This window comes from Haemaphysalis longicornis, unplaced genomic scaffold (genome assembly GCF_048455015.1).
Source record: "Haemaphysalis longicornis isolate Haplotype H1 unplaced genomic scaffold, Haemaphysalis longicornis Haplotype H1 scaffold_4, whole genome shotgun sequence".
Lineage (NCBI taxonomy): Eukaryota > Metazoa > Arthropoda > Arachnida > Ixodida > Ixodidae > Haemaphysalis > Haemaphysalis longicornis.
Window position 1 is genome coordinate 12,974,551 of NW_027526361.1, and position 14,372 is coordinate 12,988,922.

The following is a 14,372-nucleotide window of genomic DNA, read 5'->3' on the forward strand; positions in this document are numbered from 1 at the left end:
ACACGCGGTTCATACGTGTTAGCATTATTCAGTGCGAAGGACGCCTCAGGAATATTTGAGGCGAAATGTAGGCGCATAATGGAAGCACTACCAGCGTTTTTTTAATTAAGTTTACATGTTGGCTTCGTTGTAAAGATGGGAAAGAAAAAATGAAACACGTCAAAAAGGTGTCGAAGACAGGCAAGATAAATCCAGTCAAAAACAGAGCTCAGCGGGCGAGCAGAGGGAACACGGGAAATATAAATTCACCAAACCTCAGTTGCATCCTTCATGGTTTGGGTGTGAACAGAAGATGAGAGCGTGAATAACAAGATAAGGAGATAGGAAAAGAATTACGTGGAAGGGGCAGCAGAACACTTTTAATTGCATTTTCAGCGAAGCAACCGGATAGGCGTCAAAATTTTTTTTCTGACCTTTAATCATATTCGGGGATATCAAATAATTGTGACTAATAATTACTCTGAAGTTCTTGGCAGATCTGGAAACGTTTAAAGCACTGATAGCATTACACGTGAAACATTGCTTTGTTAAATTTCAAGTTTAATCAATGGTTCCTCTAGGTTCCAGAGAGATGGACGATACCGGAAGTAGATCTAGGGAAGCAACTTTTGCAGGCTATTTCCCTAAATGTATTAAAGATTTCCGCAAAGCTTTCTCAATAAGTTACCATTTCAGCTTTAAGTTTTAAAAAAGCTTGCGGTCTGCGAAATAGGGCTCCTATAACTGTTTTCATAAGTTACGGAACGAAGGCCACTGTCAGATATCGCCGAGTATGTTTGCAACTTTTATTTTCAAACTTTCCTTGCCATTTCTTTAGTCCCGTATCTTATAGCTGGCAATTACGCGCACTATACTAGTACGAGACGGAATTTTTGTCATCTTGAAGTGATCAAAATACAGCAATTAACGCGGGGATATGAAAACGAAAAAAATTTGAAGAAGAGATTACAACTTTTCTAAATTTTTTAATGGTTTAAGTGTTCATAGGAAGTTTGAAGCAAATCAAAACTACAACATCTTATCCAAGATTAAAACTTGCTAGACTTCCTGTGGTCGCAAGCAACATGTATTTAGTGCCATCAATGCAGCATTCGTGTCAACATGTACGTATTCCAAATCGATGGCCCCAGACACATCTATTGTTTTATAGCTAATGGAAAAATGCCTCTCTAAAATAGTTTTGTGTTACATGATTATTTTTGAAAACGCATGGAATACTTAATGCACTCTGGGTGACCTTGATCGCTCGGTGAATCTATGTTAATTTGATATAAAAACAGCGCGGTAGGACGAAATACACGGGAAAGAAACCAGACAGGACGAGCGCTGGTCCTGTCATGATAAAGAAGTGACCTAACTTGCTTGTTGTTGACACTATGTAGGGGCAAACTTGTTTCTATTTTTTATTTCTATCAGTGTTTGGTATGGCACGGATGTTAGTGCATGCGCCGTTTCAATATTTTTATGTATATATGTCTTTTCGTTCAAATAAATTTCAGTTGATAGTCAGCGCTCGTCCTGTCTGGTTTCTTTCCCGTGTATTTCGCCCTACCGCGCTGTTTTTACATAATGTCGACGTACCAACTCGCCCAACTTTCCATCCTGCTGTACGTTAATTTACCCGTGGGTTAATCGATTACAGGTTGCTGTAATTCTGTACACATATTAATGTTGGCTTGTTTTCATAGATGAAGTCTCAAACAAAATAACTGCTCTCAACTCGAACCTGGTGACAATTTTCGTGGTGTCTGACGAGAAACGCATGTCATCCCACGACATTTCCGGTCATGGATTAAAAAAAACGGATAAAAACCAAGCATAAAAAAAACGACAAAGATGACGAAATCTAGTGTTTGGCGTTACCACTTGGCCTGAAACACCGGTGTTCGCGTATTGCCAGGATTATATTACCTAAGGTGTTCTCCAACATTTTGGGGTGGAGTTTTACTTTTTGTCATGGCAAAATGCACGCGTATGTGATCGGCTGGATCATTTGGAGGCTTGCCGTGGCTGGACTGAAGCACAGGTGACAGGCAGCGCATCGCGCTTCATCGCGCAGGTAGTTAAAGAACCCACCAATTTAACAACGACGAAACACTCTAGCGGCATCGGTCCTTGAAAGTGGAAGCAAGATGGTGCTTTCCCTGTCATGGCCTGTCCGTGCAGCTGCATCAGCCAAAACATTGCCGGTTATTCCACAGTGGCCTGGCAGCCACTGAAATAAAATATTATGGCCCTTTATGACAGCCTTGTGAAATAATTCTTGCATTTCTGTCACCAGTTGGTGCAAAGGACCGTAGCGCAGGGCTACTCGGAAGCTTTGCAGGGCGGTTTTGGAGTCCGTAAAAATAGACCATTTTTGGGGAGACGCTTCCATAATGTATTGAAGAGCTCCACGGATGGCTGGAAGTTCAGGAGCCGTCGATATCGTGACATGGCCGACACGAAATGGAATTTTGGTTGATTCTGATGGTATAACCACCGCACCTGCAGAGCTCAAGGACGTTACAGAACCATCGGTGCATATATGCAATCCGGCCTCTTAGCCTGGATAACCTTTCGGCCTTTCTGTTTGCCTCTCTCTCTCTCTCTCTCTCTCTCTCTCTCTCTCTCTCTCTCTCTCTCTCTCTCTCTCTCTCTCTCTCTCTCTCACCAATTTTTTTAAAAAAAGGTTACTCCCTTTCTTGAAACAATTAGTAAGAGCTAAGAATTTCATGATAGTCACAAGTATGCATGCACTGGTGTACGCAGGATTTCATTTCGGGGGTCGGGGCTCAACTTGAATATATTAACAACCCTAAGCCTAAACATGTGACAGTAGGCCTAACGTCAACCCTTGAGTTCTAACGTCGTCAAACAGTACCCATTGGAAAACGTAATCATTGTACGTCAAGCTGAAGCTTCGGATTGACGTCGTGACACCTCAATGAGAATTAGCCTCAGCTGGCCCATACCAGACAGGCTGACGCTGTTTGTTTAGCAAAATGATACGTACGTACACATACATGCCTACCAAAGTGAAGCATACCTACCTAATCACTTACCCACTCTGATTTATAGGACAACACTTTAGAAGCTTGGGGAATATGCTAAAGCAGCCACCAAGCAATTAAAGATTTATCAATCAATTTTGGCCGCAAGCAGTCGACCTCAATAAATCTGCACCCGTACTCTAAATTTTATGTGCATACTTTGAAGCCTGCGATATGGTTGCGTACGCACAGACTAACACATATTTAACACCACACGTAGCCAATACCACTGTGGGATAATCGCCAACTCTTTATAACGAGGAATGTATGTTGCTTTTCCACGATATTCCATTGTTTTGCACGATATTCCAAACCAGAGATACAAGGTATTTTTAGTATAAATCCTTCCCCTAAAAATCTGTAACAATAGTATAAGTGATAAACACTTCTGCGGAACACCTCAGCAATCTTCAATGCTCTCTTGGTACAAGCCAAGCACCTCCTGTGCGCACTTAGCACAACCTACTTGTGTACTGAAGTTGAACAGTGGAATTCTTTTAGCTATAGTTGCAAGGGTAGAATCGCCGGCTTTGGAGCGAACGGACTGGACTCGAGCCCCAGCAATGCTGAAGTTTTTACGAACATGCGGGATTTTTTTTCTTTAAAACGTACTTTTAGCTCAATTGTTCGCATTGGTATTTTGATATATTTTAGGAGGGTTTAGGAGCGGGGCGCAGCATTTCAATAAGTTTAACGTTCTGCATCGCACCGGAAGTGTCCAGCGTGTACCAATATCAGAACGGAACATCACGGACAAAGGAGCGTGGTAAATTTGTGGTGGAGGAACACGGCTACGTTATACTTTTACTTGTGCATCCTAGGAAAGCCTCTAGCCGACAGACGTGCACGGCTTTCGTGGAAAAGCCATCGCCCAGGCGCCTAAGTGGTGAGCTTGCTCGCCCTTCTGCTCGTGACAGCGGGGAACATGCCGGCGCGGTGCGAATTAACGCGTCGGTGAGAGCAGCCCAGGGGTCCAGCCCCGCGTGTGCTTCGCAGGGGTGCGCACTAGAAGCGAAGCGGTCCCGTCGAGGCGTGCCGGGCTCACCTGCTGACCGCTCCTGGGAGGAGGCTGCTGGGTGGAGAATTTCGTGCGCCAGCACGGGAATTAGCAACATGGCCGGCACGCAGGCGACTTACGCCCTGCGCAGAAATCGCGTCCGCTGAGTTCAAAACGCGCCCCCGCTGTTGATCTGGCCAAGAAAGCCGATCCGCCCGGAGGCCGGGGTCCTCAGAACCCGAACATCGCCACCAAAAAGGCTGCTAAAAACTCTGCTCGTTTGCTCAGCTGTAGCCGCACATGATAAAGACATTCCTTTCAAGGCAACTAAACACAAGATACTGGAGGTTAATTTCTTCGTCTGCACCAACAGCACCTTTTCTACGAGTCAAAAGTGGCACCTTCGCCGACACATACGCAGTGCCCGCAATATGACCTTCCCGCATGAAAGGGACTCTGCAACACTGCCGATAAACGCTTTCACAGTGCTTCCTTCGTGTCTGGAAACGCTGCGAAAGCTACAGTTATCGCCATTCCGGAGTGGCACTGCGTGATTTGCGCGTCGCAGCAGAACTATCCGCCTCCCGTTTCTGCTTTGCTTTTGTGACTTTCTTTTTAAAGTGGCTATCAAATGCGCTCATTTCTGCAACTGAGGGAAAGCCGGCCAATGGCCGTTATACCGCTGAAGAGACGTAATTTCAGCGGTCGAAGAACTCCAAGACCGGGAAAGAGAGAAAAATCTTTTGAGCAAGTTTTCATGTTATCTGATGTGCGTAAAGGAGTAATTTTTTGGGTGAGGTACTTTGCGAGACCCTAATCTGAGCGGTAAATGTGTTGGTTGACTAAGTTTTGCAAGCGTTGGAGATTTCTATCTGAGTTGAAAGAAGTGTTGCAGGGTCCCTCTAATCCAATTACCGTGAGACGAAAATTGCAGCTTCCGTGGGATGTAGCATAAAACTTGATTTCATCAATCGTTCATAACACGTTTGTTTCACCTCGGTAATCAAATTTGCTCTTTTTTTGTCTAACTCTTAAGGATGGGGAAAAGGAGGATATCAGGTTGGTTCCTACGTTCGGCACTAGAATATTTTTTCCGGTCACCGAAATGATGAGACGAGCTGAAAGGCAAAATTTCAGTGATTTTCAAAGCGCAAACGCGCCCCCTGATTGCGCGTATATGCCACCTTCCGCCGCTACCACGACACTGTGCAACTTATTCGGGGAACAAGAATTTCCGTCCTTTGTCTCTTTCACAAATCACTCTCTCACAAAGAATTGCACCATGAGCGTAACTTGCCTTTGCATTTCATTTCCCTGCAGACCATGCTAACAAGTGCCGGATATATAATCATCAGGAACAAGCACTTATTTTATTCATTCACTGGCTGGACCTTACGGCAGTGGAATTGCATTCCTGTAGCAGACACGTTCATTATTTATGATTAATTACTGAAAAGAATTGATGTAATTTTATTATAAGCCTGCTCCGCCGATGACGCGCTTAACAGTTGCAGACACGTGGTAGCCATTAGGCGTATTAGTATACAGGTGATAACTATTAATGCCACATTGCATGAAGTACTGAAAGAGTTGGACAAGATTATTTTGCTATGCTATTACTGAAGATACAAACTTGCGGTGCGGGAACTACTGCCTTTGAAAAACAGCTTGACTTTTTTTCTGAAAGGAACACCCGATAGTTCGTTAATGCTAAGTTAAACTATGTTTGCAAACCAGTGCATAGTAGCAATATAAAACTCTGAATAGCACTGTCGGTACTATTATTAGCCCGATCATAAAGACCGATGTCATAAAGATCATCGATAAACTACATGCACGTGTTATTGATGCTGCACGCTATTGGAAGACCAAACACAAGACTGTCAAGTGTAGGCTTTGTAAATGTATCGACATTACATTATCGATTGTCAGATGTACCGAAGAAATCAGTAGCAATTTTGAAAGGAGGCACATGCTCGTCCCACAGAAAATCGCGTAGAAAGTGGAGACACCTGCCTTATTACTTATGAAAAAAAAATTGAATAGCTCGAGAAGCGATATAAATTATGCTCAAGGGAAAAGTCGAGAAATTACTGCCGACAATTTTTTTTAGTAGGTTATAGATCAGTTTTATGGCAGGTTGTTCGAATTTGTTTTAGTGCTCTTTGATATCTTTCAAGAAGTTGCGGGTAGACCCGCGAAGAAAATAAAATGGCTTCCTTCCGTTACGAGCAAATTACGCTTCCGCAAAGCCCGAATATCGGTACGAGCGACCACAACTTTGGAAAATGTGGCCGGGTGCGCGGACTTAAAGTCCTAAAAAAGTCGCTCTTCTGGTTTAACGAGTATCGGGTCGTTTCTTTGGTCGAATTAATTGCGAAAAAAGGAGAGTCTGCGCTCGCCCCCTGCTCTTAACTTATATGCGTCGTAGAGAAAACTTCCATTTTTTAGTATTACCCTTAATTTATTTAACGCCACGTTCTCAAACTATCGCACCCCCCCTCTCCCCCCCCCTTCCCTTATCCTCCCCCTGAATAAAAAAAAGCTCTAGATTCAGGCATACCTCCAGCCTACCAGGTTCAACTTTAAGTTTTACGTGCAGAAGCTGAGGAATAATTTAGGATGCCTGGGGACCTATAGCATCCTTCGAAACCTACACACACGGTCGTTCTTGTAATGGACGGCCATCATTTCCCTCGTTTACCCGCGTAGTAATAAAATGCAGAAGTGGAGCTAGCCGGCGCATGCAGTGGTAATCAATTACTGTTAGGCGAAGTACATAATTAACAACCGCGACCACAGCGCCCACCTGCTGCTGTAAAAAGCGACAACTATTGCAAAAATAAGAGTCTTGAACCCTACTGACAATGTTTTAATAAAAAGACTATTCATAGCACCAACAGACAACTTATCGATATTTCTGCATCACTGCTTTGTCACCTACTTACCGTCACTTACATCCATTATGTGACATTATTTAATTAACAGTCAGGTTTATCTTCTACTTGTCACTTGCTGCATTTCTAATGATTTTTGTTTACCCTATGTAATAAGTCTAAAGTTTTATGTCAATAGACTATTTTTTGCTATGTAACAAATATTGCATTATGGAACGAATTAAAGGCGCTATAAAATGGGCACAAGTTTAAGTGTATATGGTCGTTGTTATTTTGGTTTATTCGTTCTCAGTTACGAGGTGTGTTTTTCTTGCGCAACAGACAGTATGCACACAACAACGACATATAGTCCCCTGCTAAGCCTTGTGCGTGAAAAGAGCTCACTCACTCATCCTCTAACACACACACACACACACACACACACACACACACACACACACACACACACACACACACACACACACACACACACACACACACACACACACACACACACACACACACACACACACACACACACACACACACACACACACACACACACACACACACACACACACACACACACACACACACACACACACACACACACACTCACACACACACACACACACACACACACACACACACACACACACTCACTCACTCACTCACTCACTCACTCACTCACTCACTCACTCACTCACTCACTCACTGAGTTTGCTACTATAATTAAATGTACTGCCAATAAGACATTTTCCAGGGGTTAAGCATTACTGCATCAAAGTGTGAAAGGCCCATGTATTCCTATGGAGTGCTTTAGTACTACACACAAATGCACTGCGAGTGCACGACCACTAGCAGATAGAGTGACCGTGGCTAGTGCATCGTATCACGCAGTTGTTTTGTTTTATTTACTTTTCAATTCTTTCTTAATGATTCTAAAGGTACAAATCATCTAAATTTGCACTATTATAACAATTAAATGTGTTAAATTGGCCAATTATGCATTTATTCTGTAGATATAAGACGTCAAGCTAAAAACGTGGCTTTTTTTTCTGGTGGCGTACTCGCCAAAGAACGTTTACGCATTAATACGTGTTCGCATAAAGAATGCGATCACATCAGGTGTGTCTGTCTGTGGCCTTAGACTTTCTAGGCAGAATAAAAAGTAAGGTCTAAAAAGGTGTTTCTCCACTGGATGATCGAAATATTCAACCAACTGAAAACACTATCTTCCTTTTAGCAAAATATTCTGTCATATTATAATCTCAGTGTATTTAAAGCTTAACATTTAGGCGTTTTAAAAATTAAGTATCTCAAGGAATGTTTGTAAAGCAACGAAGGCAATATTTCTTAGTACGTTGAACAGGTGTGTACGAACTTGTAAGTGATCACGAAATAGTTCTATATACTGTGTATTCGGTATAAGAAACAAAAATGCATACAAAATGTATCAACCGTATGTCAAAACTGCACTTATACGCAATAATTCTAAATAGCTGTGTTCGTTATATCTGTGTACGACACTATGGGTGTTATGCTGAGGACTGCGATCTCGCGTATATCATTATGGGATTTTGGTGCTATGAAATGCATTTGTTTTTCAGAACCACAACTTCCCAGTTTTTACTGAAGCGCCTTAAATGCATCTTGTGCGACCAACTCAAGAAAATGGGAATGAGTCTAAGCAAACATTCTGGGCCTATCTTCGAACTCGCATAGATATGAAACTATACTGCTTCCAAATACTTATATAGTTCGTATTCATGCATTTGAGAGTACACTATAAGAAGTACCCCTGGGGTGGCTTACCACAACGATCCACAATTACCCATCGAAGCGACCTAGGACACACATTTGACAAAAGACATTGCTGAGCGTTCAGTTTGAACGAAAAAGGGCATTTGCGCGGGGACACTCCGCAATGAAAACAAAAAACGCCATTCACGCCTTACATGTCCCTGCGAACATGCACTTTTTTTATTCCCATCACTTGTTGGTCTTCGTCGTTCGCTGAATTTACACACTTCGTCACTTCAATTAGTCATTCTGAAGCATTACGGTGACGTCGTCCTACGGGAACTTCTTGAAGTGTTAAAATTTTATAAAAGCTTTTTTGTCCCAGAGACGCACCTTTCCATCTAAATGTTTGTGCCCGTGCCGCTCATTCCTTCTCGAATAACTTGAACTGCCTTCTTCAAACGAAGATAAACTTTGTCGGTTGAGGTCCACATATTCTTTTCTGTTTCTTTCTTACCTTCCTAAAGTAAACGACTGTTGTAAAGACGAAAAAAGATCCAGGTGATTCATCCAAAGTTGTTTTGTTTAGTAAGCTCTCACGAAATATTCCGATTGCTAAAAGTGTACACCTGTTATATGTACATCCAACTACCCGGCCCAATTTTGTCAGTGCTTTGTAGGTTGAAAAAAATAAGAAAAATGGGCGGTCTCCCTGCTGCTTCAAGAAGACCGGATGCTGTAACCATTTGTCATTTCATAACTTGCTAGAAATTGACATTACTCTGCGGTTCAACGATTGTAGGCTACCACAAACCTCGCACAAAGAAAAAAAAGAAATTCATCCCTCCTAATATTGCAGGGGAGCCACTGCACTTCAAAACAAAGTTCGCAGAAGACAGACAAACTTTTCAAAACAGTATCATATCACACACCTTTGCTTTTTAGCATGATTACAGCACACTTAAATTTCCAGAGGAGCCTGTAGCGATGTAAGGTCTACTAATGTCTCCGGGCAAGTTATTTCACCCGCCGAATGTATTCCTCCAAGCAGAGGTGGCACTTAAAAAACACCAAACGCGTTGCACGGGTGAAACTTTCCCGCCTAAAGAGTTGGCGCATAAAAAAAAGCGTTGTTATAACGAAGTAGTACTGGGACAGTAATTTAGTTCGTTATACCCGATATTCGTTGTAGCAGTAGAGATGAAAATCGGTTCAGATCAATCGATAATCTGGCTCCCGAAAAGAATCCTTTACGCAAAAACGCATTTTTAAAATCTTCAAGCCTACTTTAAACAAGGTAACCATTATCTTTCTCGTTGTGGCATTTCAGTCTCAATGAATCAGAACATGGAACGGGATATTACAACACAACAAAGTTCATTTGACAAAACAGACCTGAGTTCCTATTTTTTCGACGAAGGATGTGATCTCTGTCTGGTGGCTATTAACAGCACTGAGTAGGATGGATTTTTCCGCAGAGTCCATGAACAAAGGGGCCTGTTCTGCTTCTGCAGTTCCGCACGCCGGGAGTTTTTCCACGTAGGTTTTCAGCTTACTGGTCAAATATTTCTTCGCTATATCCGATAGTGCGCGCGGCTCTCACAGTTTCGCTTTCGTTATAAAAGAATAAACGTCATTGCAATACAGCGTGACCAACCAAAGTTCGTATTTAGTTTGCTATATCCAATAATTCGCTATATGAGTGTTCGTTATAACGAGGTTCAACTGTACTAATGATTTACGTTAAGAAATTAATCTGCCAGCTACGATTGTCATTGATCGCCGGTTCTACGAGCGCGGGCTTGTAGCTAAATGTGAGAATGTTCAGGCATCTTGCCTCTGTGGGCCGCGAGACAACATTTTCGGGCACGCTTTGTCGGTTCACGCGGCCCAGCATCGGCGCGCCGCTCACCTGGTGGTCAGCGACGGCGCACGCACTTGCACACCCGGCGGCCAGGACGCGCGAAAAGGGACTGCACCCAGGGCGGCCCGGTGCCGCTGAACGCGAGTTTCGATCGACACCTCGCGCATGCGCAGGCTCAGTTTTGCCGCTTGAATGGACTGCCTTCGCTTGTCGGGGCAATTCTAGGCGGTGTAAAAGAAAAAGAAGGCGATCGAGCGTCCTCCTGCGGCGGACAGGAGACTAGGAGTTAGGAGCCTCCTCTCGGCCCGGACGAAGTTAGATACCCGCGGAGTCTCGGCTTGCGACATCGGGTGTTCCGGACGTGCGCTGACGACAGCATATTTTTGGGTAGGCCCTGCGGGGGAAAAAATACGGAAACTTCCAAGCGGGAATTGTAGCATAAATGCGTGAACCGTTTCTGCTACACACCGATTTTACCTGAAGTCGGCTTCACCACTATATAGAAATGCGCTGCAGGAAAAAAATTTTTACAGTGTCAATATAATCAGTCTGATATCAAAGTAGGAAGGCTTCCGGGCCTTTTATCGAATGCCTCCAAAGACCCTATGTATTTCTATGCAACGCTGTACACAGAGCCCCATCAAAGTAGGCTTCATTGTTAGGCTATGTTCATTGCTGGGAAGAAACTTGGGCAGGAGGAATATGAGCAGGTCCTTTTATCAAGTACTTCCATAAGATCTCACGTACACCCGTGAAGCGCTATACACTAAGTCCCTGCAAAGGGTCTTGTCATCGCTGCACTGCTATACACGAAGGCGGTTATGACAAGACATTTGGCCGGGAGCGATATGAGAAGTGATATGAAAGTAGCAAGGTATTAGGGCCTTTATAAAATGCCTCCACAGACGCCATGTATCCCCAAGAGACGCCACACACCGAGCCCTTGCACAAGTGCACTTGTGCACTTGTGCACCTGTATAGCGCACCTAGGGGCGCTCTATAGGTGGACCTAGATTAAAATATAGAGGTCCTTTGGTCTTTTACTGGCACATTTTCTTATGTGGCAAAATTATGACACGTCTAGCGTTACAAACAGGCATATAGGTTTCCTCGATGACTGGACGTAAAAACGCTTACTTAATAAAAAAAAAACCGATGCAGGAGCCCGCATCACGGCACGCCATACGTGAGCTCATACGTACTCGGAATACGTCGTCACCTGCGTACGAAAGAAGAAATAAGTGCCATTATTGAACGAAAGAAATGTCATGAACGCGATAGCGAAACGATTCCACAGTGGACGATTAGAGGAATAGAAGAGCCAAGCGAAGAACCGGTCCTGGTACGGTACACGCTAGTCAACTGACGCTGCTTCCACGTTAAAAGTAACCTTCATTGATGTTGTTTCCTGTGGTGATATTCGTTAAACGAAGCCGGGTAGTGTGACAAACGACGGGTTTGTCACGAGTTTGACGTACGGACGAGGAGTATGGTACAAGCAACGCAGTGCCTGTGCTATAGGTTTTGCCCACCGCAAAGTGGCGATTGTTCAGATGTGTTGCTTAGGCGCCAAAGCGTTCTTACGCCTCCTGAACCGCACTCAGCAAGATAAAAGGCTCTAGCGTCATTACTGCTACAAAGGTTACTCGTTTTGTGCCGCAATATGCACAATAGGCGTAGTTAACGTTATTCGCTGCCAAATGAAGTGTAGACGGCAGCATCGAAAACACGTCTTTAATCTATACGAGAATGTGCACAATACTGCCAAAACAAGTTTTTTTAAAAAAGAACTTATAATGTAAAAAGTCAAGGACTCAGGCTGTTTTAAACAAAAGCAAGCAATTTTGGCGACAACGCTTTGACGTGATCGCTCTTGATCTAATTAGTCAGAAGTCGTTACTTGTGCTAAGGGGCCTGTGATCCGGAACGCGAAGCAGCGAATTGCGTGATAAAACGTTTTTATGTCGCAAGATCAATGTGACCATGGTACTTCGTAAGGTGCAAACGGTATTCGCTGACGTTGCCACGGTAACGTCACGCCTTATTTTAACCATCAGCCAGGGGAAGAAGGCGTGCCAGTAATTTTAACAACTGGTGCGGTGATGTCCCGTGGCACATAACCTTCCATTTGAACCGTGAGTTCAGCAATTGAGGCATTTTTTCTCGAAATGAGCCAGATACAGAAACCTAAACTAAGTCGGATAAAACTTCATTGACGAGAAAAACTCGGCAACTATCTCCTAAAAAAGGGGCGGCAAGAAAATAGGTGAAATAATGCCCTGCAGACGTGTACGCAGATCATAGTTCGTACCAAAAATGGGCCAGATCTTGCTGTTTCACTGGTCAAACTGAGCCAAATTCATTTGCCCAATGGTAGTTTGCTTTTTTTAGCTTGACTGTTCAGGCTGTTTGGTGGATGTTTTCAGGTTTTTTTTTATTTTAGGAGCTGGCTTATCACGAATTCGGACTGCAATTAGGGGATCGGCGAAAGATTTGTCCCCTGATGTCAACGACGAAATGAACGAAAAAAAGTGAGTGAAATGAAACTCAGAGATGTGAAACAATGATCTCATCTCCTCTCTCCCGTCCCTGCGGAGTAACTCTGGGTATATTTATCTGTTTCCTCCCATTACAATTTTAATCGCCGCCTTCAAACACTTAACCCCCCCCCCCCCTCCTTCTGAGAGTATACGAACCACTTCATGGATGGATGGAAAGGACTTTATTGAGTAAATCCTGCAGTAGGTAAAGCCCGGTTGACGGGCCGACCTCAACGTGGCCGTGCGTTGCATCCTCTTGGGCAGCCCTGCTCGACAGGGGCCCCTTTGCGGAGTCCGTGCCTTTCGAGTGCCTTGAGAACCTGCTGGATGGCCCACTCTTGATCCGACTTGTTGGTTGAGGCGATGGCGATTTGGAGATCTGCGGGGTATTCTGTGAAGCTGACGCCGTCTTGTATGCCTTCACAGTCCCATAGGATGTGCCAGCGATTGGCCGTACCTTGTCTGCAGAGGTCGCACAGTGCGCTGGGATAATCTTCGGGGTACATGTGATGGAGGAGTGCCGGTGTGAGCACCGACGCAGTCTGGATGCGTCGTAGGTGTACTGCTTCTTCCCTGCTTAGAGATTTGTGGGGTGAGGGGAATAGCTGGCGAGCAGCCCTCATGTTCTTGAGGATATCTCCGTATCCACTCGGTGATTCTTCAGTCGCCGTCCACCATTCCCACTCCGGACGGGTTCTTGCGGTGGGGGCGCGGTGGGTGAGAGCGCGCGCTTCCCTGTGGGCCGTCTCATTGTGGTTCGGTGCATACGGGGAACAATCTCCCGCATGGGCGGGGATCCATCTTAATTCCTTGCGTAGGCCTGGCGAGATGGCTGTTCGCTCTATAATGCGGGCGGCTTGAGGGTTGATGCGTCCTCTTGCGAAGTTGCGGAGGGCTTGTTGAGAATCACTGAGGATAGTGTCGCAGTCCGGTTCGGTCATGGCGAGGGCATTAGAGTTAAGAATACGATATTAGCAGCCTTCTTGTGAAGTGTTTTGGAAATTTATGGCAATGCAATGAAAAGCTTGACTACTTCGTGAGTGCGTTCAGGCGTGCCCGAGAAAATTATCCCAGGGAAGAATTCGAACAGAGCTTCTAATGGTGCCAAGAGGACTCAGCTGCTCTTCATGTGTGGTTATACTGTTCCTGAAGCCCTTTTGCTTATCTTTAATGCCTTTCCTGCCAAAACTCAGCCGCAACTTTCTTGAAAGTCAATTTCAATTATGTTTTCTTAAGAACGCCGCATCAATATGTGTGTTTCAATTCAGTATGAGCAAAATCCAGACTTATCATACCAATATTCCTCAAATTAACCAAATA

The 14,372-nt window shown here is 44.2% G+C and overlaps 1 protein-coding gene across 2 annotated transcripts in view; it reads right to left on the reverse strand.

Moving 5' to 3' along the window:
• Positions 1–14,372, reverse strand: part of Igl (IQ calmodulin-binding domain containing protein igloo) — a 142,692-nt gene that overhangs the window by 57,490 nt on the left and 70,830 nt on the right. The window contains exons 1-2 of one of the 2 annotated variants that reach the window (XM_077706005.1): positions 10,561–10,618; positions 4,078–4,172 (exon numbers count right to left, since the gene is read on the reverse strand). The exons of the other annotated variant lie outside the window; for it this stretch is intronic. Of the exons in view, the coding sequence (XP_077562131.1) occupies positions 4,078–4,147 (70 nt within the window). The 5' untranslated portion in view covers positions 4,148–4,172; positions 10,561–10,618. Of the gene's footprint in view, positions 1–4,077; positions 4,173–10,560; positions 10,619–14,372 lie in introns of those variants that run through there. 2 annotated transcript variants of the gene reach the window in all.